General features: G+C 38.5%; 2 protein-coding genes across 7 annotated transcripts in view; one reads left to right on the top strand and one right to left on the bottom strand.

Moving 5' to 3' along the window:
• Positions 1-241: 241 nt before the first annotated feature.
• RIDA (reactive intermediate imine deaminase A homolog) lies at positions 242-24,979 on the bottom strand. The gene is made up of 6 exons (XM_014847777.3): positions 24,844-24,979; positions 18,129-18,234; positions 10,534-10,588; positions 9,989-10,057; positions 8,915-8,970; positions 242-1,553 (listed from the first exon to the last, which is right to left on the bottom strand). Exons 1-6 carry the CDS (start codon positions 24,906-24,908, stop codon positions 1,491-1,493), a joined length of 414 nt encoding a protein of 137 aa, XP_014703263.1. The 5' UTR covers positions 24,909-24,979; the 3' UTR covers positions 242-1,490.
• Positions 24,980-25,052: 73 nt separating this feature from the next.
• The window catches only part of POP1 (POP1 homolog, ribonuclease P/MRP subunit), a 34,883-nt gene continuing 32,210 nt past the window's right edge, over positions 25,053-27,725 (top strand). For 4 of the 6 annotated variants that reach the window (XM_044743930.2, XM_070481382.1, XM_014847778.3 and 1 more), the window contains exon 1: positions 25,053-25,210. The gene's annotated coding sequence lies outside the window, so the exon portion shown is untranslated. The remainder of the gene's footprint in view (positions 25,211-27,725) is intronic. The other 2 variants (XM_044743932.2, XM_070481384.1) reach the window with 1 other exon arrangement.

The raw sequence follows: 27,725 nt of genomic DNA on the forward strand, positions 1-27,725 counted from the left end.
AAAACTGCTGTTCCTAACTGCTTCTAACATTATTTTTCAGTTGACTGAGCTTTTCAAATTAGCATGACATTTAAAAAATAACCTGAAACAAATATGTATATGTAAGAATATTATGTGTATGTGTAAGAATGTTATGGCAGCACTGCTGTAATAGGATAATTTTAAAAACAACAAAGTGCTTGGAGGAATGGTTAAATCATCTAACGTATGTCCACACGAAAGAATACTCTGCAGCAGTTTTAAAAATGAGATAGATCTAGATGTATTTATATGGAAGCTCTTTAAGACAGAAAAAAGCAATCTGTAGAATAATGTACATATTATGTATACAATAATGTATACAATCTGTAGAATAACATATAAAGTCCCATTTATGTAAATAAGCCAAACCAAAACTAGCTAAACCAGTCTGTAATGAATAGAAAACTGTCCACTGGTTACACTCAAAGCTCTTTGCTGTGGTTCCCTTTGGGGAGGTAAGTGGAGTAAAGAATGACTAAAGGGCATACTTTTAAAAAATTATTTTATTGAACTCATATTGCTTTATAACATTGTGTAATTTCAGGTGTCTATTATTATATATCCGTTTCTGTATAGACTGCATCTTGCTCACTCCCAACGGTCTAGTTTTTATTCGTCACCATATATATGCGCCCCTTTACCCCTTTCGCCCTCTCCTAACCCCCTTCCCCTCTACCCAACCCTTTTACTTTTTAATCTATATAACACTGTGTTGGAATTTCTTTTACAACAAGGAGTTATTCATGTAGTTGTCTAAAAATGTTAAAAGACTTTTAAGAATGAATACAAAAAGGTTATCCATAGCCTGATTCCAACAGAGTAAAAAGTACGAAGTCAGAAGTAAGTTTTTAGAAAAAAATAGTTGGAGTTTTAACTTCATGATCCAGTCCCCCCTTTAATTAGATAATATATAAATTAAACTGTTAAAAATTAAGTGAACAGAATCACATCAAGGAAAATCTGCACATTTTACTTCCATTAGAAACATATCATCCATATAGAATTTTGGTCCACTTTCCTCTCCTTTACCTCTACCATTCAAACTTGAATACTTCAATTTTACTCAAGTAAAAGCAGAATCATTTATCTGAAATGAGACCTAAATATGTCACATCATTAAAGTAATAAGATTTAACTGAATTAAGTGAGCTCTTTATTATTTCTCAGGAGTAGTAACTCATCTTTCCTACATGTTATTTCCCTTCACTTTTATTTATGTGAGTTACTAGGTAATGCATGTCTTTTTCCCACATCCAGTAATATGAGTGTGCATAAATGTTATTTATAACATCAGCAGCTGGATCCATCAACAATCTTCAATTCATGTTCAATTCCCATTATTATATGACATTTCCATAATACTTTCAGATGTTTTCGTCAATCTTACACTTTACAACATCACTTGTAAAAATTAAGATGTTAATTAAAAAACGCTATTAAGGTTCTAGACTAAATAACGCTGGGCCCACTCAGAGTGATGCTGTTGAGAGAGGTCCTTGGACAGCTACTGCTTCAATCTCAACACGGCCTCCCTGCAAAGAAAACAAGCAATGTTTAGATCATTTTGTACAAATTGAGAGGACTCCAGTAACATCCCCTAAAAACATATGTAACTAACAGCAATACAGCATTTTATTTTTTTGAGGAAGATTAGCTCTGAGCTAACATCTGCTGCCAATCCTCCTCCTATTTTGTTTTTGCTGAGGAAGACTGGCCCTAAGCTAACATCCCTGCACATCTTCCTCTACTTTATATGTGGCAGGGATGCCTGCCACAGCATGGCTTCACAAGTGGTGTGTAGGTCCGCACCCAGGATCCAAACTGGTGAACCCTGGGCCACTGAAGTACAACATACGAACTTACCCACTGTGCCACCAGGCCAGCCCCCGATACAGCATTTTTAATATTAAACTTTTCAAAGAAGCAAAGGAGGATGACATATTCACTAAGAACCTATGCTGGCCAGGTTACCCTGCTGAACACATTGTCTACATTAGCTTATGTGATTCTCACAGCAGCTCTGTTAGACAAGTGTTCTCTCCTCAATTCACAGAACAATACACTGAAACTTAGACAGAAAGGTTAATTAACCTGTCCCAGGAAAAAAAGCTAAATGGCTGTGGTTCAAACCTATGTCTTGTGATTCCAAGTTCTGAGCTCTTTCTGCTATACCTAATATCTTAGTAAGTTTGATGATACTGACAATTCCAAGTAACGACCAATTAAAGCAATAAAAATACCACTCAAAGAAGATAAATCCTTTTTTAGTGGAGAATTACAAGTGAAAGTCAGTAAGAGTTGCTTGTTTATAGGTAGGAATATCATGATTCTAAGGGCACAGGAAGATCTTCTAGTTATAATAGAAAACCAAAGTAAAAATGGTAAGAAATATGTGAGCCACTGGTGTTGAGACTATTTTTCTAATGGAAGGTCTAGACTTTTTATTATACAAGAGCCAAGTGAAATTTTTTCTGCAGAACTCACAAAACTGACTTGTTTATAGTCCCTAAGTAACATTACAACAATATAGCTGCTATTTTGCTTTTTCTCACAATTTGAGTACTCTGATTCTGTTGTGTTCATGTGCGGCCTTAATTTTTAATTTTCTTAATTTTGTTGGAGGGTGTCCTTCTTAAAAAAAATTTATATTTTATCAAGGTCATAATAGTTTATAACATTGTGAAATTTCAGTTGTACATTATTATTTGTGCGTCACCACATGTATGTGCCCCTGTACCCTCTTATACCCACCCCCTACCCCCTTTCCCTCTGGTAACCACTAATCTGTTCTCTTTGTCCATGTGTTTGTTTATCTTCCACATATGAGTGAAATCATATGATGTTTGTCTTTCTGCGTCTGGCTTATTTTGCTTAGCATAATACCCTCCAGGTTCAACCACATTGTTGCAAATGGGAGGATTTTGCCTTTTTTTATGGCTGAGGAGTATTCCATTGTGTGTGTGTGTGTATATCTTCTTTATTATCGTCTTTATCCTTTCATCACTTGGCCACTTGTGTTGCTGCCATGTCATGGCTATTGTGAATAATGCTGCAACGAACATAGGGGTGCATAAGTCTCTTTGAATTGTTGATTTCAAGTTCTCTGGATAAATACCCAGTAGTGGGATGGCTGGATCATATGGTATTCCTATTTTTAATTTTTTGAGAACTCTCCATATTGTTTTCTGTAGTGGCTGCACCAGTTTGCATTCCCACCAGCAGTGTATGAGGCTTCCCTTTTCTCCACAACCTCCCCATTTGTCATTTTTTGTCTTGGTGATTATAGCCATTCTAACAGGTGTAAGGGTATATCTTAGTGTAGTTTTGATTTGCATTTCCCTGATGATTTGTGATGCTGAACACCTTTTTATGTGCCTATTGGCCATCTGTATATCTTCTTTGGAAAAATGTCTGTTCATATCCTCTTGCCCATTTTTTATCAGGTTGCTTTTTTGTTGCTGAGTTGTGTGAGTTCTTTTATGTACCTTGGAGGTTAACCCCTTGTTGGATATATGATTTGCAAATATTTTCTCCCACTTGGTAGGTTGTCTTTTCATTTTGTTCCTTTGCCTTGCAGAAGCTCTTTAGTCTGATGAAATCCCATTTGTTTACTTTTCCTTTTGTTTCCCTTGTCCAAGTAGACATGGTATTCAAAAAGATCCTTCTAAGACAACATCAAAGAGTGTACTGCCTATATTTTCTTCTAGGAGTTCTGTGGTTTCACATCTTACCTTCAAGTCTTTAATCCATTTTAATTTTTGTGTATGGCAAAAGATAATGGTCTACTTTCATTCTTTTGCATGTGGCTGTCCAGTTTTCCCAACACCATTTATTGAAGAGACTTTCCTTTCTCCATTGTATGTTCTTAGCTCTTTCGTTGAAGTTTAGCTGTCTGTAGATGTGTGGTTTTATTTCTGGGTTTTCAATTCTGTTCCATGGCTCTGTGTGTCTGTCTTTGTGCCAGTACAATGCTGTTTTGATTACTATAGCTTTGTAGTATATTTTGATGTCAGGGATTGTGATAATTCCAGCTTTGTTCTTTTTTCTCAGGATTGCTTTAGCTATTTGTGTCTTTTGTTGCCCCATACGAATTTTAGGATTCTTTGTTCTATTTCTTTGAAGAATGTCATTGGGATTCTGATTGGGATTGCACTGAATCTGTAGATTACTTTAGGTAGTATGGACATTTTAAATATGTTTATTCTTCCAATCCACGTGCATGGAATATCTGTCTATTTCTTTATGTCATCATCGATGTCTTTCCATAACGTCTTATAGTTTACATTGTATAGGTCTTTCACCTCCTTGGTTAAATTTACTCCTAGGTATTTTATTCTTTTTCTTGCAATTTGTAAATGGGATTATTTGCTTGAGTACTCGTTCAATTAATTTGTTATTAGAGTATAGAAATGCAACTGATTTTTTAAGTTGATTTTGTACACTGCAACTTTGCTCTAGTTGTTGATTATTTCCAATAGTTTTTCAATGGATTCTTTAGGACTTTCTATATATTCAGAATCCCGTCATCTGCAAACAGTGAGAGTTTCGCTTCTTCCTTTCCAATTTGGATACCTTTCATTTCTTTTTCTTGCCTAATTGCTCTGGCCCAAACCTCAGTACTATGTTAAATAAGAGTGGTGAGAATGGGTACCCCTTGTCTTGTTCCTGTTCTCAGAGGAATGGCTTTCAGTGTTTCACCAGTAAGTGTGATGTTGGCTGTAGATTTATCATATATGGCCTTTATTATGTTGAGGTACTTTCCTTCTACATCCATTGAGAGTTTTCATCATAAATGGGTGTTGGAGCTTGTCAAGTGCTTTCTCTGCATCTATCGAGATGATCATGTGATTTTTATTTTTCATTTTGTTGATATGGTATATCACATTGATTGTTTTGCAGGTGTTAAACCATCCCTGCATCCCTGATATAAATCCCACTTGATCATGGGAGACAATCCTTTGCTGTATCCAGTTTGCCAATATTTTGTTGAGGATTTTTGCATCTATGTTCATCAACAATCTTGACTTGTAGTTTTCATTCTGTGTGTTGTCCTTGTCTGGCTTTGGGAACAGGGTGATGTTGGCCTCGTAGAATAAGTTAAGAAGTGTTCTGCTTCCTTCAATTTTTTGGAATAGTTTAAGAAGGATAAGTAATAAACCTCTGAATGCTTGGTAGAATTCTCCTGAGAAGCCATCTGGTCCTGGACTTTTATTTTTGGGGAGGTTTTTGATTAGTGTTTCAATCTGTTTACTTCTGATTTGTCTATTCAGATTCTCTATTTCTTTTTGATTCCATTTTGTGAGGTTGTATGAGTCTAAGAATTGATCCATTTCTTCTAGATTGTCCGATTTGTTGGCATATAGTTTTTCATAGTATTCTCTTATCATCTTTTGTGGTTCTGTGGTATCCATTGTAATTTCTCCTCTTTCATTTTTAATTTTATTTGAGCCTTCTCTCTTTCTTTCTTAGTGAGTCTGGCTAAGAGCTTGTCAATTTTGTTTATCTTCTCAAAGAACCAGCTCTTAGTTTCATTGATCCTTTCTATTGTTTTTTTTATTTCAAATTCATTTATTTCTGCTTTAATTTTTATTATTTCTCTCCTTCTGTTGACTTTGGCTTTGTTTGTTCTTCTTTTTCTAGGTCTGTTAGGGTTAGTTTAAGATTGCTTATTTGAGATTTTTCTTGTTTGTTAAGGTGGGCCTGTATTGCTATGAATTTCCCTCTTAGGATCATTTTTGCCACATCCCATATGGGCTGGTATGGTGTATTTTCATTTTCATTTGTCTCCAGACATTTTTTGATTTCTCCTTTAATTTCTTGAATGATCCATGATGAACACTGTAGCATGTTGATGAGTCTCCGTATATTTATGACCTTCCCAGCTTCTTTCTTGTAGTTGATTTCTAGTTTCATAGCATTGGTTGAAAAAGATGCTTGATATGATTTCAATCTTCTTAAATTTATTGAGGCTTGCCTCGTTTCCCAACATATGGTCTATCTTTGAGAATGTTCCATGCGCACTTGAGAAGAATGTGTATTCTGCTGTTTTTGGATGGAATGTTCTCTCTATATATCTATTAAGTCCACCTGGTCTAGTTTTTTGTTTAATTCCACTATTTCCTTGTTGACTTTCTATCTGGATGATCTATCCATTGGTGTAACTGGGGTGTTAAGGTCCCCTACTATTATTGTGTTGCTGTTAATATCTCCTTTTAGGTCTGTTAATAGTTGCTTTATATAGTTTGTTGCTTCCATGTTAGGTGCATACATATTTATAAGTGTTATGTCCTCTTAGCGGAGTGTCTCTTTTATCATTATATACTGTCCATCTTTGTCACTCATTGCCTTTTTATCCTGAAGTCTACTTTGTCTGATATAAGTCTGGTGACACTTGTTTTCATTTGCCATTAGCCTGGAGTATCGTCTTCCATCTCTTCACTCCGAGCCTGTGTTTGTCTTTAGACCTGAGATGTGCTTCCTGGAGGCAGCATATTGTTGAGTATTGTTTTTTAATCCATCCAGCCACTCTGTGTCTTTTCATTGGGGAATTCAATCCATTTACATTTAGAGTGATTATTGATATATGAGGGCTTAATGCTGCCACTTTATCACTTGTTTTCTGGTTGTTCTGTATTTCCCGTGTTTCTTCTGTATACTTTGGACTGCCAATTCAGTGTGGTAGTTCTCTATGATGGTTTTCTCAGTTTTCTCTTTATTTATTACTTATGTCTCTGTTCTGATTATTTGTCTAGTGGTTACCATGAGGTTTGTATAAAAAATCTCTTAGATGAGACAGTCCACTTTCTGATAGCCTCTTATTTCCTTAGTCTAAGCAGGTTCCACCCTTTTCCTCTTCCCCAACTACGGTATCGTTGTCACAACTTATTCCATTTTGTGTTGTATGAAGTTAAAATGAAGTGATTATATTTATTTTTGATGTTTTCCTTCATCTTCAATGTTAAAATTAAGTGTTTGCTAACCTGTTCTGATAGAGAGCTGCAGTTTTCTGATTTTGTCTACCTATTTATCTCTTTGCTCAAGGGTTTGTAAATGTATGAGGGCCTTCTTGATCATTTCTTGTAGGGGGTGTTTTGTGGCAATGCACTGTCCTAGCTTTTGTTTCTCTGGGAAAGATTTTATTTCTCCATCATATCTGAAGGAGGTTTTCACTGGATAGTGTATTCTTGGCTGAAAGTTTATATTTTTCAAAATTTTGAATATATCATTCCACTCTCTCCTAGTTTGTAAGGTTTCTGCTGAGAAATCTGCTGAAACCCTGATGGGGTTCTTTTGTAGGTTATTTTCTTCTGCCTTGCTGCCCTTAATATTTTTCTTTGTCACTGACTTTTGCCAGTTTTACTAATACATGCCTTGGAGAAGGTCCTTTTACATTGATGTATTTATAAGTTCTATTAGCTTCTTTTACCTGTAATTCCAGCTCCTTCCCCAGGTTTGGGAAGTTCCCAGCTATTATTTCTTTGAACAAGCTCTCTGCTCCTTTCTCCCTATCTCCTCCCTCTGGAATACCTATAATCATTATGTTGCATTTCCTAGTTGAGTTGGATATTTCTTCACTTCTTTTTAGCCTTAGTTGTCTCTCCTCCATCTGAAGCATTTCTATATTTCTGTCCTCTAAATTACTACTTCTGTCCTCCATAACATCAACTCTGTTATTTAAGGACTTGAGATTTTTCTTTATCTCATTCATTGTGTTTTTCATCTCCAACATTCCTGACTGGTTTTTCTTTATAGTTTCAATCTCTTTTGTGAAGAATTCCCTCTGTTCATTAATTTTATTCCTGATTTCATTGAAGTGTCTGAGTATTCTTACAACTCGTTGAGTTTTTTTATGATAGCTATTTTTAATTCTCTGTCATTTAGATTGTAAATTTCCATGCCTTCAGGATTGATTTCTGGGTGCTTGCCACTTTCCTTCTGGTCTGGAGTATTAATATACCTCTTCATACTATTTGATGGGGTGGATTTGTGCCTTTGCATAGTGGTAGTATCTGGTTTCAGATTTCACCTGCTGCCACTGAGATAGAGCAGGAGCTGTGTGTTCTGAGCCTGCCAGAACTCTGGCAGCTATGCCTGTTCTTTGGAAGCTGTGCTGACAGGATCCATCTGCATTTGCCTGCTTGCTGCTGCTGCTTTACAATCGCATGTGCAGGCACTCAGGCTGTTGGGCCAAGCTGGTGCACCAAGCGGGGAGGAGGGGTGATTTCTTTCGTGTGCATGATCCCATGCACTCTGGCTATACTCATTGTCCGCCTGGCTTGGTGTAGCTACCCCTGCGATTGCTTAGCTGCCTCAGTGTGGGGTGTTCCCACAGGCTGGGAGGTAACTCCTAGTGTACAAGCATTCCCACAGAGGGCTGCCTTCTCTCTCTCTTCTCCTCTCAGGGTTGCAAGCCAGCTGCCGCCAGCTCCCGCCCCTAGGTTGCTGCCACACTAGAGACAAAGGCAAGCCCCTTATCGCCTTCTACTGCCTCCTGGGGAGGTCCAGCAGCCCCATCTTCAGAAACAGGGCTTTGTGGATCTCACAGACGTCTATCGTGTTGTGTGAATGTCCTCTGTTGGTTTATGAATGTCCTTTTTGTTGTATCTTAGGGGAGAGAGACTAAGGGAAGAGCTCACTCCACCACAATGCTGACATCACTCCTAATTTTCTTAATTTTTTAAGACAAATTTTTAAAAATTTCTTAAGTCTCTTAATTTTTTCCCCATGCATGTAATATTGGGTGGTTCCTTTTAGACTTTAAGTTCCTGAAAAGCAGGGAGTATTTCATTTTTTCTTTTTAAAAACTGCCATCCACAGAGTTTAGCTTGTTATGTTCAGAAAACAATGTAGAAATTTAAAAATGTGTACATTAGCCATTTTAAAGTGTACTTACTTTGGGCAAAGCAACAACCTGGTAAGCAGCTCTGGCAGGAAAACCACTCTTGAAATCTAAATTGAAAAGAATTTTGTTCCAGTTTTCAGACATTGTATTGTTACTCAACACTGCATAATCAAGAATCTGGTGAGTGCTTCATAGATTAGTCAGTTCTTAGATATAAGCAACATTGAAAAAAGAAGTTCACGTTCACATTTGTTTGATAAAATACTTTGCCATATGATTCCTATGACATTTAATACTTTTTGAAATGCCTTAGCTTTCTGGAAAAAAATGAAAATACACACATATTCTGACTCTTTGATCTTGTTTGATGTAAATGGGGTTTTGTTTTTGAAGTGATCCTAAAAGACAGCTACCTAAATAGGGAACAGCTGCCCATCTCCAGAAATTTTGGCAGGAACCTTCTCGGCTAACTTTGGTTTTCTCTAGCCAATTCCTTAGCAGAGAATAAGTAATGATGTTTTGCCCATGTTATACCTGTCTCATTTCACCAGGTGGTAGGGACACCCATTTTCTCCACTAGAACAACAATGTTAATAATGATAGATTATATTTACTCAGTACTTACAACACACCAGCATATGTTCTAATGTGTTTACATGTTATATTAACTCATTTAAATATTCCAACAACCCTATAAGGTTTTACCCCATTTTGCATATGAGGAAACCAAGACAGAAATGTTAAGTAACTAACCAGCTAATGATGGCTCTGAGAGAGCCAGAATAGAGATGGTGGCTAGACTGTATCATAGCAATAATCAATACAATCTATGAGTTAAAAAATTATTAGGAGGTCTTAGAAAACTTGACAAGGGTGTAACAAAAGCTTAAGGAAAATGGATTTGCAGGGTTGTAGGATATTATTCTAGGGATCACAATAGAAATGTCTTGGATCTTTCTCATGGGGGCGTATGTTTACAATCAGACTGTTCATTCTTTTAGGGCAGGATCTATGACAATTTCTTTAGGACCTCCTCTCAATCTTATTTCATAATGGACACTCATTAAAGTTAACAGATTCACTTCTCTTTAAAACGGAAAACAGTAATAAAGTCAAATTACTTACACTGTTTGTAGATTTCATTGACAGTATTGAAGTCATTTATGTCAGCCAGCAGAACGGTTGTTTTTACCACTAGAAGATACATACATTGTCATTAGGTTCAGCTACTTGGTCTGAACAAAAACATTCCCTAGAAAAACGGTATATGGTTCTGTGACTGTCTTGATTAAAATGGGACTGAAATTAAAATAAGTTTAAAAAGCAGTAGGGGCCAGCCTGGTGGTGTAGCAGTTAAGTTCATGCACTCTGCTTTGGCGGCCTGGGGTTCACCAGTTTGGATCCTGGGCAGGGACCTACGCACTGCTTATCAAGCCATGCTGTGGCAGGCGTCCCACATACAAAATAGAGGAAGATGGGCACGGATGTTAGCTCAGGCCCAATCTTCCTCAACAAAGAGGAGGATTGGTGGTGGATGTTAGCTCAGGGCTAAACTTTCTTTAAAAAAAAATAACAATAAAGATATTGCATAACATATTGGATGCCATGCGTTCTTCAAAAAGATCAAAGAAATATCAAACAGAAATGTGAAGTAATATCAAGTTGCTCACCATTGGTGAAGTCACAGCCTGCAGCTTTCAGAATTTCACCCATGTTTGTAAGAGCCTGTGAACCAAGGCAAGAAAGGCCTAAGTCACTGAGGTTATATTAAAGCTTTCACTCAATTCAATTAATCGTCTTTTACTAATACCTCCTTAAATAGCTGATGTTGCAGAAAAATTCTCCCTTTTCTACTCTTTCTAGGCCACCTCCATACAAGTGAATTGCCTCTTGGCTTTCCTTTAACAGACGAATCTTTCTGAAACACAGTGAGCAGTTGTCTCCTTTTGTGAGTAAAAAGGGTTGGACTGAAGTTTCTTCCTCAGTGCTAGAATGTGTGAAGTTCTCAAAGTTGACTAAGCTGAAACAGAAAGAATTTCTACGGTTCCTAACTCTATAACACTTTGAAGATAAGTATGAGCAAATAAGCATTAAAACATGTTTTCTGTTAAAGCAATATTTGATTTTAAAGAGTTCTTTTACTTTTTTCTCAAAAAACAATATTGGTAAATCATGTATATGTTTGACACTCTGGCTTTCAAACAAACATCATTTTTTCACGCTGTCCATAACCTATTATTTTTTCACTTCATTTTTCCTCTCCACTTTACTGGTCACACTATAATATTTGAAGATACTTTTGTTTTTTAAAAAATAACTTTCTAGCCGTTGCCTGCCTCATGGGGTAAGGGATTGTCGGAGATCTCAGAGAGGACTGAGGCTGGGTGGAGCTCCAGAGGCTGGCTCTGAGGCCCGGAGGGGAAGCTCCAGAGTTCCGCCAGGGCAGCAGACAAAACTCTCTGTCTGCCCTTAGCGAAGGGGCCATTCCCAGCATCCACAACACCGGGAGGGTCCCGGAGAGGAGTATATCAGGCAGGGCAGCAGCTGACCAGCTACCACTGAAATCAGGATCTCCGGCTATCCCCCAGGCAGGGCAAAGGGCTCCCCGAGTTCCTGGGGAACAGGACTGGGGCTGGGGGGAGTTCCAGCGACCCGGTTCCGTAGCCTAGCGGGAAACCCTACAGGCTCACAGCAGCCTCAGCGAAAGCCTCTGCACAGCACTAGTAGAGAGCACCCATCCGGCAGACACAAGGCTGGAAGACCCCAGGACAAAAGTAGCATAGCTAGGTGAGCTAACCACAGACTGCAGAAGGTGCCAATAGCTCTGCTGCGACCCATAGTGGACAAGTGAGATTTTGTGGGTGCCAACAGTGACGGAGCAGCAAATATAAGAGATCCTACCCCTGGCCGCTGGGAAAGCCCATAACACCGCTGCAGACCCCAAGGAGGGAGCACATCTAGGTGGGTTGCAACAGTAGGCACCAGCAGCCTGAAGCCCCCCCCGTGACGGCCCCCACGGCAGAAGAGGGAATCCAAAGGACCACTGTGACTACAAGGAGGGGCCCAGGCCCAGTTAGCAACTGCAGATAGGGTTCCTGGTTGGTGCAGTATAAACAGCTGCTCCCCCACCACACCAGCAGAAACAAGTGGAAGGAGCAACTAAACTCTATCTCTATGCGGAGGCACAAATCTACAACATCAAGCAATATGAAAAAATACATTAAATCTCCAGAACAGAAGGAAAATAACAAATACACAGAAAACAATCCCAAAGAAAATGAAATATATAACCTAAATGACGATGACTTCAAAACAGTCGTCATTAAAATACTCAATGAGTTAAGAGAGAATTCAGATAGACAACTCAACGAGTTCAGGAGCTATGTCACAAAAGAGTTTGATACGATAAAGAAGAACCAAACAGAAATACTGGAAATGAAGAACACAATAGAGGAGATTAAGAAAAATCTAGATGCACTGAACAGTAGGGCCGATAATATGGAGGAAAGAATTACCAATTTGGAAGATGGGAATATAGAAATGCTGCAGGCAGAGGAGGAGAGAGAAGTAAGACTAAAAAGAAATGAAGAAACTCTCCGAGAATTATCAGACACAATTAGGAGATGCAACGTAAGGATTATAGGTGTACCAGAGGGAGAAGAGAAGGAGAAAGGGGCAGAAAGCCTATTCAAAGAAATAATGGCTGAGAACTTCCCAAATCTGGTGAGAGAGATGGATTTTCAGGTGACAGAAGCCAATAGATCTCCAAACTTTATCAATGCAAGAAGACCAACCCCACAGCATATAGCAGTGAAGCTAGCAAAAGTCAACAACAAGGAGAAAATACTAAGGACAGCCAGGCAAAAGAAACTAACCTACAAAAGCAGCCCCATCAGGCCATCAGCAGATTTCTCAGCAGAAACCTTACAGGCTAGAAGAGAGTGGAATGATATAATCAAAAATCTGAAGGACCAAAACCTACAGCTGAGAATTCTCTACCCAGCGAAAATATCCTTCAAATACGATGGAGAAATAAAAACTTTCCCAGATAAACAAAAATTAAGGGAGTTCATTGCCACAAAACCTCCTCTTCAGGAAATCCTCAGTAAAACCCTCATTCCTGAAAAATCAAAAAAAGGAAAGGGGCTACAAAACCAAGAGCGGAGGAGATAAGTAAAAGGACAACAACAGAGAGTAGCAGCTCTTCATCAGAACAGATTAAACCATGGGACGAGAAACAAAGGAAATTGAAGAAAACCGGAAAACAAAACATAAAATGGTAGTGGTAGGCCCCCACATCTCAATAATCACTCTAAATGTAAATGGATTGAACTCCCCAATCAAAAGACACAGAGTGGCAGGATGGATCAAAGAACAAGACCCAACAATATGCTGCCTCCAGGAAACACACCTCAGCCCCAAAGACAAACACAGACTCAGAGTGAAGGGATGGAGAACAATACTCCAAGCTAATAATGAACAAAAGAAAGCAGGTGTCGCTATACTAATATCAGACAAGGTAGACTTCAAAGCAAAACAGATAAAGAAAGACAAAGAGGGACAGTATATAATGATAAAAGGAACTCTCCACCAAGAAGACATAACACTTATAAATATATACGCACCCAACACAGGAGCACCAAAATTTGTACAGCAAGTCTTAATAGAACTAAAAGAAGACATCAACAACAATACAACAATAGTAGGGGACCTCAACACACCATTAACACCAATGGACAGAACATCCAGACAGAAAATCAACAAGGAAATAATAGAATTAAATGAAAAATTAGACCAGATGGACTTAATAGATATATATAGAACACTTCATCCAAAAACAGCAGGTTACACATTCTTCTCAAGTGCACATGGAACATTCTCAAGGATTGACCATATTTTGGGAAACAAAGCAAACATCAATAAATACAAGAGAGTCGAAATAATATCAAGCATCTTTTCTGATCATAATGCTATGAAACTAGAAATCAACGACAAGAAAAAAGCAGAGAAAGGTGCAAAAATGTGGAGACTAAACAACACGCTTCTGAACAAACAATGGATCATTGAAGAAATTAAAGAAGAAATCAAATTTTATCTGGAGACAAATGAAAATGAGAACACGACATACCAAATCATTTGGGATGCAGCAAAAGCAGTCCTAAGAGGGAAATTCATCGCAATACAGGCTCACCTCACTAAACAAGAAAAAGCTCACATAAGCAACCTCAAACGACACCTAACAGAACTAGAAAAAGAAGAACAAACAAAGCCCAGAGTCAGTAGAAGGAGGGAAATAAAAAAAATAAGAGCAGAAATAAACGATATTGAAACAAAAAAGACAATAGAAAGGATCAATGAAACAAAGAGTTGGTTCTTCGAAAAAATTAACAAAATCGACAAACCTTTAGCCAGACTCACCAAGAAAAGAAGAGAGAAATCTCAAATAAATAAAATTAGGAATGAGAGAGGAGAAATCACAACAGATACCAATGAAATACAAGGGATCATAAGAGAATACTATGGAAAACTATATGCCAACAAATTGAACAACCTGGAAGAAGTGGACAAATTCCTAGACTCCTACAACCTCCTCAAACTGAATCAGGAAGAAATGGAGAATCTGAATAGGCCAATCACAAGTAAGGAAATAGAAACGGTAATCAAAAACCTCCCCAAAAATAAGAGTCCAGGACCAGACGGCTTCTCTGGAGAATTCTACCAAACATTCAAAGAAGACTTAATACCTATTCTTCTCAAACTGTTCCAGAAAATTGAGGAAGATGGAGTACTCCCTAACACATTCTATGAAGCCAACATCACTCTGATCCCCAAACCTGACAAGGACAACACAAAGAAGGAGAACTACAGGCCGATATCACTGATGAGCATAGATGCAAAAATCCTCAACAAAATTCTGGCAAACCGAATACAGCAATACATCAAAAAGATTATACACCATGATCAAGTGGGATTTATACCAGGGACACAGAGATGGTTCAACAACCGCAAGTCAATCAACGTGATACACTACATCAACAAAATGAAAAACAAAAACCACATGATCATCTCAATAGATGCAGAGAAAGCATTCGACAAGATCCAACACCCATTTATGATAAAAACCCTCAATAAAATGGGTATAGAAGGAAAGTACCTCAACATAATAAAGGCCATATATGACAGACCCACAGCCAACATCATACTCAATGGACAAAAACTGAAAGCCATCCCTCTGAGGACAGGAACAAGACAAGGGTGCCCACTTTACCACTCCTATTCAACATAGTACTGGAGGTGTTGGCCAGAGCAATTTGGCAGGAAAAAGAAATAAAAGGAATCCAAATAGGTAATGAAGAAGTAAAACTCTCGCTGTTTGCAGACGACATGATCTTATATATAGAAAACCCCAAAGAATCCATAGAAAAACTATTAGAAATAATCAACAACTACAGCAAAGTAGCAGGGTATAAAATCAACATACATAAATCAGTAGCATTTCTATACACTAACAATGAACTAACAGAAAAAGAACTCAAGAACTCAACCCCATTCACAATCACAACGAAAAGAATAAAATACCTTGGGATAAACTTAACCAAGGAAGTGAAGGATCTATACAATGAAAACTACAAGACTTTCTTGAAAGAAATTGACGACGACATAAAGAGATGGAAAGACATTCCATGCACATGGATTGGAAGAATAAACATAGTTAAAATGTCCATACTACCTAAAGCAATCTACAGATTCAACGCTATCCCAATCAGAATCCCAAGAACATTCTTCACAGAAATTGAACAAACAATCCCAAAATTCATATGGGGCAACAAAAGACCGCGAATTGCTAAAGCAATCCTGAGAAAGAAGAACAAAGCTGGCGGAATCACAATCCCCGATTCCAAAACATACTACAAAACTACAGTGATCAAAACAGCATGGTACTGGTACAAAAACAGGTCCACAGATCAATGGAACAGAATTGAAAGCCCAGAGATAAAACCACACATCTATGGACAGCTAATCTTCGACAAAGGAGGAGAGGGCCTACAATGGAGAAAAGAAAGTCTCTTCAGCAAATGGTGCTGGGAAAAATGCAAAAGATTGAAAATTGACCATTCTTTTTCACCACACACCAAAATAAACTCAAAATGGATCAAAGACCTAAAGATTAGGCCTGAAACAATAAGTCTTCTAGAAGAGAATATAGGCAGTACACTCTTTGACATCAGTTTCAAAAGAATCTTTTCGGACACTATAACTCCTCAGTTGAGAGAAACAATAGAAAGAATAAACAAATGGGACTTCATCAGACTAAAGAGCTTCTTCAAAGCAAGGGAAAACAGGATTGAAACAAAAAAATAGCTCACTAATTGGGAAAAAATATTTACAAGCCACTTATCTGACAAAGGGTTAATCTCCATAATATACAAAGAACTCACACGGCTTAACAACAAAAAAACAAACAACCCGATCAAAAAATGGGCAGAGGACACGAACAGACATTTCTCAAAAGAAGATATAAATATGGCCAATAGACACATGAAAAGATGTTCATCATCGCTAATCATTAGGGAAATGCAAATCAAAACTACAGTAAGATATCACCTTACACCTGTTAGATTGGCAAAAACATCCAAAACCAAGAGCGACAAATGTTGGAGAGGTTGTGGAGAAAAAGGAACCCTCATACACTGTTGGTGGGAATGCAAACTGGTACAGCCACTATGGAAAACAGTATGGAGATTTCTCAAAAAGTTAAAAATAGAAATACCCTATGACCCAGCCATCCCATTACTGGGTATCTATCCTAAGAACCTGAAATCAGAAATCCCAAGAGTCCCTTGCACCCCTATGTTCATCGCAGCATTATTTACAATAGCCAAGACGTGGAACCAACCTACATGCCCAGAAACTGATGATTGGATAAAGAAGATATGGTATATATACACAATGGAATACTACTCAGCCATAAAAAAAGACAAAATTGGCCCATTTGCAGCAACGTGGATGGACCTCAAGGGTATTATGCTAAGCGAAATAAGCCAGTCAGAGAAAGACGAACTCTATATGACTCCACTCATAGGTGGAAGTTAATATATTGACAAGGAGGTCTGATCGTTGGTTACCAGGGAAAAGGGGGGGTAGGGGGACGGCACAAAGGGGGAAGTGGTGTACCCACAACATGACTAACAATAATGTACAACTGAAATCTCACAAGGTTGTAATCTATCATAACATTAATAAAATAAATAAATAAATAAATAACTTTCTAAACAGGTAATACATGAATATGGCAAACAAATTCAAAAGGTGTAAAAAAGCATAAACACTGAAACGATGTCTCCAACCCCTTACTCCCCTTCTCCTCAGTTTCCTACATCAGAGGTAACCACTGTTTCTAGTTTCTTGTATATCCTTCCAGAGACAGTCAATGCTTGTAACAGCATAAATGTATGTATCCTGAGACACACACACATACACAGATGGTAGCAATTATGCATGCTGTTTTGCATCTTGGTTTTATTTTATCATGTAACAATTTATCTTGGAGATCTTTCCATATTAATTTAGTTGTATGGATCTAGCATGATTTATGTAACTAGTTCCTCATGGATGGACACTAGGGTTGTTTTCTATCTTTTTTTTTTACAAATGACTCAGTGAATGCGTTACATTATAATTTAATTCTATTTATTGGGTTAGAATTGTATTCCCCATTCTTATTTAAATGAACATACATGGTAGTATTTGATATTTCTCTCTTGCCAAGAAATGTTGACGTTTACTTCTATGGTAGTGTGTTTTTAATTTTTCTTTCTGCAGGTCAGTTGCCCTGATAAGAAAATTTCCCAATCCATGTGAAAGTGGCAAGATGTAATCTGATTTCAATAATTTAGAATTTCCCCCCCTCCAGTTTTATTGAGATATAATCGACATATAACATTGTATTGCTTTTAGGTGTATAACATAATGATTTGATGTATGTATATACTGTGAAAATGATTACCACAATAAGTTCAGTTACTATCCAATAATTCAAGTTTAAAGTCACCTTGGAAAGGTGGAATCTTTTTGTTTGGTTGTCAAATGATTCATTAGATTTCCAACTTTTAAGACATAACACTGTCTTAAATCAAGCAGTAAGTCACTTAAAAAAGCATTTATCTGGTAATCTGTATAAAATAAAACAGCAAAGTGGATTCTTAATACTCCTCAATGTTGAAAATAGTAGACAAGAGAACATCAAATGTGGAAAATGACTTACTTGTTTAGCTTCTTCTGCCACCCCTCCTGGCACAAGCTGTCCACTTGAAGGGTCCATGCCTATCTGTCCTGAAATGTAAACAGTCTTGTCCACTAACACGGCTTGACTGCAATGAATAGAAATCCAGTGTATATAAAAAATATAAATATAAACATAAAATTCAATGCTAAAATATTTCTTTGCTAGGACACAAAGCACAAAATGTAAAATAAAAAAATTGATAATTAGACTTCATTAAAATTAAAAACTTTTGCTTATTGAAAGACATCTTTAAGAAAATAAAAATGCAAGTCACAGATTGGGAGAAAATATTTGCAAAATATATATCTAACAAAGGACTTGTATCTAGAATATATAAAGAACTTATAACTCAATAATATGAAGACAATTCAATAATAAATTGACAAATGATTTGAACAAATACTTCACAAATGAAGAGCTAAGGAGTACATGAAAGATGCTCCACACTATTAGTCATTAGAGAGATGCAAAACCAAAACCACAATAAGATACCACTATACACAATAAGACATCACTGACAAGTACTGGTGAGGATGTGGAGCAACTGGAACCCTCATACATCGTTGGTGGAAATGCAAAATAGTACAGCCACTCTGGAAAACAGGTTGGCAGTTTCTTAAAAATTTAAACATACAACCCAGCAATTTCTTTCTCAGGCAACTAATCAAAGGAAATGAAAACATACGTCCAAAGACTATACATGAATGTTCATAACAGCATTATTCATAATAGCAAGAAAGAAAAACAAAAAAACAACGAATAAAACCACCCACTAATAGAGCCAACTAAAAACTACATATTAATTGATTCCACTTAGATGAAATTCTTGGAAACACAAAATAATAGCAGCAGAAAGTAGATTAGTAGCTCCCTGAGGCCAGGGGTAGGGGTGGGGATAGACCACAAATGGGTATGAGGGACATTTTGGGGGGTGATGGAATTGTTCTAAAATTTGGCTGTGGTAGTAGATGCATGACTCTATATACATTTACTGAAAACTCATGGAACGCTACACTTGGGTGGATTTTATATGTACCTCATACCTCAAAAAAGCTGTAAAACAAAAAAATGCAATGCCAAGAGCACTCTAAGAAAATAAGTAATTATTCTCAGACAAGATTAACCACTGCTTGTTGAAGGGTAAATTAAGGATCTATCTGTGAGGGTACACTTCACTTCTGCAGAGTGTTTACTTGCCAAACTGAATTTTTCTGTAATGAGGATGCTAAATTTCAGAATAAGGATAAAATCAGGCTAAGATAAAATCATAAAATAAGGATAAGGACAAAAGGAAAAAAAATAAGCTACAGTGAGCCCTGAAAAGAGTCAAACAAATCACTTAAAAGGAAATTTATTAGTTTTTCGATAAAGAAAGTCTCTGTTTCTTTTTCATTGCAGTAAAATATATATAACATAAAATTTACCATTTTAACCATTTTTAGTTCCATGGCATTAAGTATCCCATTTAAAAAACATTGATAAAGAAACCTTAATATCACTTTAAATTTAGAAGTAAAATTTGTTTTACCATTTCTATGCTCATTTAGAAACAGGATATTTTCATTTCTGATCTTCTAGTTCTCTCTATTTTGTTTCCAACATGCTCCAAACTTTCCTATCTTTTACTTTATGAAGTTTCCCGATTTTCTTGACCATATCTTTTCAGTTTATAATTTTAAATATAAAATTTATCATCTTTCTTCATCATTTTTTGAATAAGAGAACATTCATGTAGTTCAAAAACCCAGAAAATATACAAAGCTTCACAATGAAAAGTCTCCCTTCTATCCTTATCCTCCATCTGCTCAGATCCCAGCCCTACAGAGAATCATTGCTCTTCTTTATATAGTCTTCCCAAGTTTCTCTGGAAACTTTATATATGTGAAGAAATATGTGAAGAAAAACAAACATAAATTTTCTCCCCCTGTTTACACAACATACAGTATATTAAACACTCTTCAATACTTTGCTTTTTTCACTCAACAGTATATCATGATCTTTCCATAACTATTTGTAGAATGCTGCCTTATTCTTTTAACAGCTGCATAGTATTTCACTGTATGGGCGTACTTTAGTGACCATAGATTCCAATATTTTGCTATTGTAAACAAACTACACCGAAAACCATCACGCACAAATACATCGGCTTCCCTGGGCAAGTAACTAAGCCTTTCTTTCTTCTGAACCGCAAAGGTTTATAGTGTGGCTCCTAGTATGGGCTTTGGAGAGCCGAAGAAGGTAGATTTAAACTTGGTAACAAGATTTAGAAAGTCTAGGAATTCTTCTCAACTATCTGGCTTTCACCCTGGCCCACAAACAGATCTATTGAGTTTGTTAGTGTGGAAGCTTTTCTTAGGTTGAATATTATCAGCTAACGTTGTTTCTATTAACTGTCCTGTGTAAAATCAGGCTACCCTAGGCCCTTGGCAAAGTACCTTTAACTCTCCCCAGGCTTGAATCATAGTTTAAGCCCATATGCATTATCACTGATCAAAAACTTTACAATAGTAAAAAGGAACTCATTTATTCTCAGAAAATTAAAAAGTAAGCCCTGGACCTTTGAGACTGTATGAGCTATGTGAGTTACCTCATAGATCAGTAAAGAGATTGTTCATAAAAATAATTGGATAGTTGACCCTGAGTATAAGAATCCTGATATCCATTGACAAGTCATTAGGCTCCAGAAAATTTTAAAGTGTATTTCCTATTTCCAGGTCAAAGTGTAATAATACTTTCAAAAGCATCCTAGTATTCTCATATCATAATCTATGCCAAATGGACTATCATTTCATTTTATTTATTTCATTTATAAAATTTTATGACTATTTGGATGGTGTGTTAGCAAATCAGAAAGCAATGCAATAGTAATGTGATGTTGAAATCTCTCAAGGTTCTGTCCCTGAGTATTTCTGAAATGTGCTGAGCTGATTAGTTACTTAGTAACCACACCCCATCCATCCCAATGCCAGGGACTGAAGGTTCAACACATTTGAATTCTTCCTGGAGAAGACTCAGCATTTTCAAAAAGTATGCTCACTACAAACTCCATGCACAAAAATTCTTGTTTCCAAATGGTTCTTAAAACATGTCCAATTAACTTTATCAGGATATAACTAGTTAGCTGGAGTGCGTTTTTTTCTTAAACATAAAATACTGAAAATTAGCACCATTTCTAGTGGCCATTTTTGGATGCAAAAAAGCACAAGAGGCACAATGTCCTAGAAAGTCTCCACACAAAGAAGCTGGTTGATGGCTTTTCTCAAGTCATGCTGGTAAATTTGTATAATGATTCCCTCCTTTTTTGCTTGCAGCTTTATAAAGATAGCTGACCCCCACCTCCGAGTCAGCTAGGGATATCACTGCCATGCTTTCTTTCTTGGACAAAGTACACACTCAAGAAGGTGTAGGCTCCAGGCTCTACCGTCACTTGATTTTGGTTTTTGTTAAGGGTCGCTTTCATTCTGAAGCAAACCACTGGGCGATTGAAGGAGAGGGATAAGGGCAGAAGGAGGAAAGATTACTGATTTTTACTTTTACTGTAAGACTCCTTTAACTATTCTTAATGTCTTCTCCAAATTACTATCAGAATTCTCTCCTTAAAAGAGATCTGATCATGTCACTTCCTCTTCAAAAGCATTTGATAGCCCCTCACTGCACACCAAACGAAGTTTATGCTCTTCAGTCTAGCATTGGGAACCATTCCAATCCAGACCTTGCTAAAAGTTAATTTTTAGCAAAAGGCAAAACAAAAATTCAAAGTTCCACTCAACTGGTGTTTCACAAAGCGTAGATAATACACATTGAATCACAGTAAGGAAATGATTCTCAATTCTTTTTCAATTCTTCTGTGCAGGGGACAGTAAACTAAATGATTAAGATTGAGCTTTGGAGCTCACTGCTTAAGTTCAAATTCCATCACACCAGCTCTTAGTGGTGTGATTGAGCAAATTATTTAACCTTGCATACATTATTTTCTTCATCTGAAAAATGGGGACTATAATAGTAACCGTGCACATAAAGCACCCAGAACAGTGCCAAGCTGAGTAAGCATCAATAAACGTTAGCAATTATGACTTCAATCCTCTGATTACATGAAGGAGAAAAAATAGCATTTTTAGAAAACAAGTTAAAGAAACCTATCACTTTCAACAAAAAGAGAGCAGGTTTTGGGTTCTGAGCCAACTACAGTATCTAGTAGAATTTAATAACACTTTATTTAATTAATTTATTTTTTTACTGTTACCTTCTATTGGGTTGCTTTCTATTTAGAGCACTGCTGTAAAGTTTCCTTTTTAAATCTGTTAAAAAAAAAAGTGAGCCACCTCAAGGAAAAGTGTTCAGATAGGTGGTACAAAGATTTGGCAAATGAAAAAGAAGAGTAAAAGTGGTATGTGGATTACTAAAACAGCCTCTAAAAAATCTTTATGCCATGTGTTCCTCCACCTCTATGCCCCGTCATTCCTTTCACCTAGAATGCCCTTCACTCCAGGACTTCCTGTTGAAGTCCTCAACAAAGTAATTTAAAAATCAGGGGCCACCTGGTGGCGTAGTGGTTAAGTTTGTGCTATTGTGTGCTCTGCTTCTGTGGCCCAGGGTTTGGTGGCCCACATTCTGGTGTGGACCTACACACCAGCTCATCAAGCCATGCTGTGGCAGCATCCCATAATACAAAATAGAGGAAGACTGGCACAGGTGTTAGCTCAGCAACGATCTTCCTCAAGCAAAAAAGAGGAAGACTGGCAACAGATGTTAGCTCAGGCCCAATGTTCCTCACTGAAAAAACCCCATCAAACCTCACAACAGTACTATAAATGGCAAACCCAACTTTCAAACCCAACTCAAGCACTACCTCTCACAAGGAGCCTTCCTAAATCTTTTTCTTCCTCTGCCCCAAGTTAGCATCATTTTCCTCTTTTGCCACTTCCCCTCCCCCATGCTCCCTCACTCCCACTGCAGTTTTTAACCCTACTATAATAATTACTGTTCTGTTACTTATAAGTGCTATTTCTCATGGCAGTGTTGTATAGAAGGGGGAGCTAGGGCTTGTTCAAACAAAGCTCTGTCACTTACAGACTGTCCGACCTTGGACAAGGTCACTTTGAGCTTCAGTTTTCTTTTTGTAAAAGGGATAGGACTTAGAGAAGAAGGTGCTTTTCATGGTGCCTGCCAGACAGCATGGACTAAATTAAAATGTTTCTTTTTCTTTCCCTCATATGTGTGAATGTCTTTTACACTGGACTGCTCTCAAACATTTTTGTATCCCCTGCAGTACGCAGCATACAGTAGGGTACTCAATGCATGTCTGTCATAGCCCAAGTGTGTCAGCTGTAGAAGTGTTTCTAGCTGTAGTTCTAATTTTAACAGTGAACAGACACTATAAACTATACATTTAAAAAGGAAAAATGGAGAAAGGGTTACAGGGCATACTTTAGTGAAGAGTTAAAAATAAAAATTATATTAAGAAAAAAAGTCTCTAAGAGTGCATATGAAAAGATCCAATAAAGTGGCAACATCTTAAAATAAACTTAAAAAAAAAGAGAATTAGGGGGGCCGGCCCGGTGGCCTGCTGGTTAAGTTTTGAGAAGGTGTGCTTTGGCGGTCCTGGTTCATGGGTTTGGGTCCAGGGTGCCCACCTATACCACTTGCCAGCCATGCTGCTCGGCAACCCACACATAATGTGGAGGAAGATCAGCACAGATGTTAGCTCAGGGCTAATATTCCTCAAGCCAAAAAAGGGAATTAACCTTTCTATTTAACAGGGCTTCTGACAAGTGGAAATAAATGTACACAGGGTACACTTTCTGACCAGTATACACATATTTAGCTACAGCATGTCAGGCAATCTTAGAATATGATCTTTGTTGTGATTTGTATTTGATTTTACTAGTGGGAAGTAAGCATGGGCAATGAATTCATAAACATCACAAGGCATCTATGCATTACTGTAAAAACCAGTGTCTCTCTGAGATGTGCGGGGATTTGCTAAGTATTTCTGTGAAAAGAACTCAGCCCTCCCCAGGACACCCACATCTGTGGATGGGATTACTCCTTTAAATAAGGAGTGGGTTGGACCAAATATTATGCTAAGTGAAAAAAGTCAGTCACAAATGACCACATACTGTAGGATTCCATTTAAAGGAAATGTCCAGAACAGGCAAATCCATAGAGACGGAAAGTAAACTAGTGGCTACCAGGGGCTGGGCGAAGAGCAGAAGGGAGAGTGGCTGGTAATGGGTATAGGGTTTCTTTTTGGGGTGATGACAATTTTCTGAGATTATATAGTGGCGATGGCTGTACTACTTTGCGAGTACAATAAAAAAATCACTGAGTTGTACACTTTAAAGGGGTGGATTTTACGGGCATGTGAATTATATCTGGATAAAGCTATTACAAAAAAAAAAAAAGTCCACAAACAAAAAATGGACCGCTTCTAACCGAAAGGAGCGTATGGTGGGCTGGGCTACCAAGCGAGGCAGCCCCAGCTCGGGTTAAAGTTCCCCGGGGAGCAGTGGGGCTCCTAACTAGCCGTGGGTCTCCGGGTGCGCGCTCCCTTTCCCGGACGCAGTTTCCTGGCGCGTCGATGAAGTTGGCCGATGGCCCCTAGGCCCACCACAGCTCTGACCCGGAGTGGTCAGTCCCAAACCCCCGACCCTGCACGCCCGGAGTCGGTCCGTGTTCCCACATGCCTTGTTACCTGTAGGGACCAATGGCCCCTGGGGCTTTCGCGGTGCTGATCACCTTTCTAATCAAGGACGACATGGCTAATCCTTTTCTCGAGATCCTTATGAGAGAACGACTCCGTACACTACCCCGACTCCCGTCTCTCGCGACTAACCAGCTCAGTACAGACTCCCTGCAATAACGCGTCTCCCGGTGGTTTCGCTCGGCATTCTGGGAGGTGTAGTTTCTGCGAGACTCCGGGCCACGTGGAGGCAGCCGTCGGTCAGGCGCATGCGCCCTCTAGGTTGCTTGCCGCGCACGTCCCTTCGGAGGGGACTGTCGCAGAGCCTTGTCATTCTGACCCGAGGAGCCCTGGCTTCCTCCCTCAGAGCGTCTGGCAGGTAGGTAGTGAGGGGCTGGTGTCCGCCAGGGTCCTGGAGTTTGAGGGGAGTGTGTGTGGCGGCCCCGAGCCCGGCACCCGCTCTCTGGCCCGGCTCCTCGCTCCATCTTCTCTTCCTTAGGCCCGCTGACCTCCTCTTCGTCCCTTGCTGCTTACGCCTGGACCCCTCTTCCCGGCCTCGCACCTCCTTCGGCCCTGTGCTTGAGCCCTCTGCATTTGTCATTTTCTCGCATTGTCTGGCCTGGCGGAGGTCGTCGTGGGAATGGGCTTGCACCCCTCTTTTGCCACCCTAAAGGAATAAGACGGGTCATTCAGGGGACCACACTGAGATCTGGGCATTGTCCACCTTCCCGCTCCTCCCATGTTCTCTTCTCTTGAGTGCTCCTCCAGCTTTACAAGGTCTCTACTCGTTCTCCTTCGGTCTCAACAGAGTGAGTGGGATCTGATTTCAAAAAGGAAGATATTGATCTTGGTCCAGCAGATGGCCCCAGAGCTGGTCTCTTGGCAGATATTCAGTCATGCCGTGTCAGGAGAGGTCGTACTTGGCTAAATATTTCTTATTCTGTAAATATGCATAATAGGCCCGCTTCACTCCTTCAATTTATACGTGCCCGTGTGCGTTTTAACAAGTATATATTGAGCCCCTACTTTGTACAAGGCTGCTAGGTGCTGGAGATGCAACACTGAAAAAGACAGGTAAGATCCCTGTTGTACCCTGCTTCTAAAACGTAATATGAGAAAATCCTCTTTATTCCCCTTCATTTTGTCCTACATTCTGCTAAGATTTTGGCTTTTCTACTTTTGGCTCAAGAATCTTTAGAGCTTTTTCCTGGGTTTAGGGCTTTCAGCATGGAATAAAAGACCTTCCAGTCTGGCCTCCCCTTGCCTACTCAGTTTTATCCTCCTGTACTCTCTTCCCACTCTAGTTGTCCAGAGTACTCACTCCTGAATTCACAGTAGATTCCTGAATACTCTTTCCTCCCTATTGCAAGTTCCAACTAACTAAAATCCTAGTTTCCTGTTGACTTTTTCTGCAGATTCACACTTTTTCTTTCCTTTATTCAGTTTCCTATTGTGCTGTACTGCAAAATTAAGTATTTTATTATATGTGGTCTTATTCTTGGGGAATTAGATTCTTTTGTGTTTTAAAAACAGTGAATAGAGCCAGACTGCCTGGTTTGAATCCCAGCACAGTCACAGCTTACTGGCCTCGGGCAGGTTATGTTACCTCTCTGTGCTTCAGTTTCTTCATTTATAAAATGAGGAGAGCACTAGTAGCTTCCTCACAGGGTTGTGAGAATTAAATGAGTAAGGCATGTAGGCTAGTGCCTGGCATATAAAGTTCTCAATAAATGTTAGCTGCCTAAGATGACCAAATTCCTTAAGGAAAGAGGCCACATTCTTTTTTTTTTTTTTTTTTAAAGGATTGGCGCCTGGACTAACAACTGATGCCAATCTTTTTTTTTTTTCTGCTTTATCTCCCCAAACCACCCCTGTACACAGTTGTATATCTTAGTTGCAGGTCCTTGTAGTTGTGGGATGTGGGACGCCGCCTCAACGTGGCCTGATGAGCTATGCCATGTCCACGCCCAGGATCCGAACCCTGGGCCCCCGCAGCGGAGCATGCGAACTTAACCACTCCACCACGGAGCCAGCCCCGAGGCCACATTCTTGTATTAATTTGGTATACACACATCCCAAGAGTATTATACACATAGTAGGTACCCAAAAGCTTGTTAAATTTGACTAAACTGGATAATTAGGCATTAGTACGACAGACCTGTATTCGTTTGCCTTTGTAGCTGTTGCATTCATGATAATTCTCTGTAGAAGGACAAGTAAAGACTAGCACTAAAATATTGAAATGCTTTGAGAACAGCTTGGTTCTGCTACTCTGAGCTTCCTTACCTCCTAGTATCGCCTCCTTCATGCAAGACCCTTTGGATTTCCCTTCAGTCAGCAAGGAAAGAGTTAATGACAGTTGCATGGGGGCTTCCAGGACCTTTCTCCAGCTCTATGGATTGTGTCATGTCTGTGCTGGTGCCTCTGTTGATGTGATTATCCCCTGGGTTCAAAATAGCCGTTTCATGATGTCATCTAGTATGGTTGTGGTGAAATATTTACACATATGATATACATATTATTTTAGTAGAATTGCTTTTTACTTCTCCTTTCCATTACAGTTAGGGCACATGTTGTAGGGCATGTATTGGTAAAAGCTATGTGTCTACCAGGTTATGTTATTAATGAGTTTCATTTCAAGATAGAAAACAGGTATTTCAAACTCTTCAGAAAAAGAGAGAGATGTTGAGTTTGAGAGTTGAGAACTACTGAGTAAATCCATGAGACTCCACCAGGTTTTTGTCCTTTATCCTTCTTACTTCAAATTGAAGTCTTTTTGTTGTTATAAATTAAAAGTTCAGATGGCCTCATCTCATTAATAGAAATGAAAACATCAATAATTTATGTTCAGTGTTTGTAGAGATTATCATATCAGAATACTGTGTTCTATATTT

This window comes from Equus asinus, chromosome 12 (genome assembly GCF_041296235.1).
Source record: "Equus asinus isolate D_3611 breed Donkey chromosome 12, EquAss-T2T_v2, whole genome shotgun sequence".
In the NCBI taxonomy this organism is placed as follows: Eukaryota; Metazoa; Chordata; class Mammalia; order Perissodactyla; family Equidae; genus Equus; species Equus asinus.

Excerpts from the sequence above, each read along its gene's own strand:
- RIDA (XM_014847777.3), bottom strand. The coding sequence starts at position 24,908 with ATGTCGTCCTTGATTAGAAAGGTGATCAGCACCGCGAAAGCCCCAGGG. Across the intron at positions 18,235-24,843 it reads GGGGCCATTGGTCCCTACAG|TCAAGCCGTGTTAGTGGACA; the intron begins GTAACAAGGCAT and ends TATTCATTGCAG. Across the intron at positions 10,589-18,128 it reads TGGCAGAAGAAGCTAAACAA|GCTCTTACAAACATGGGTGA; the intron begins GTAAGTCATTTT and ends CTTGGTTCACAG.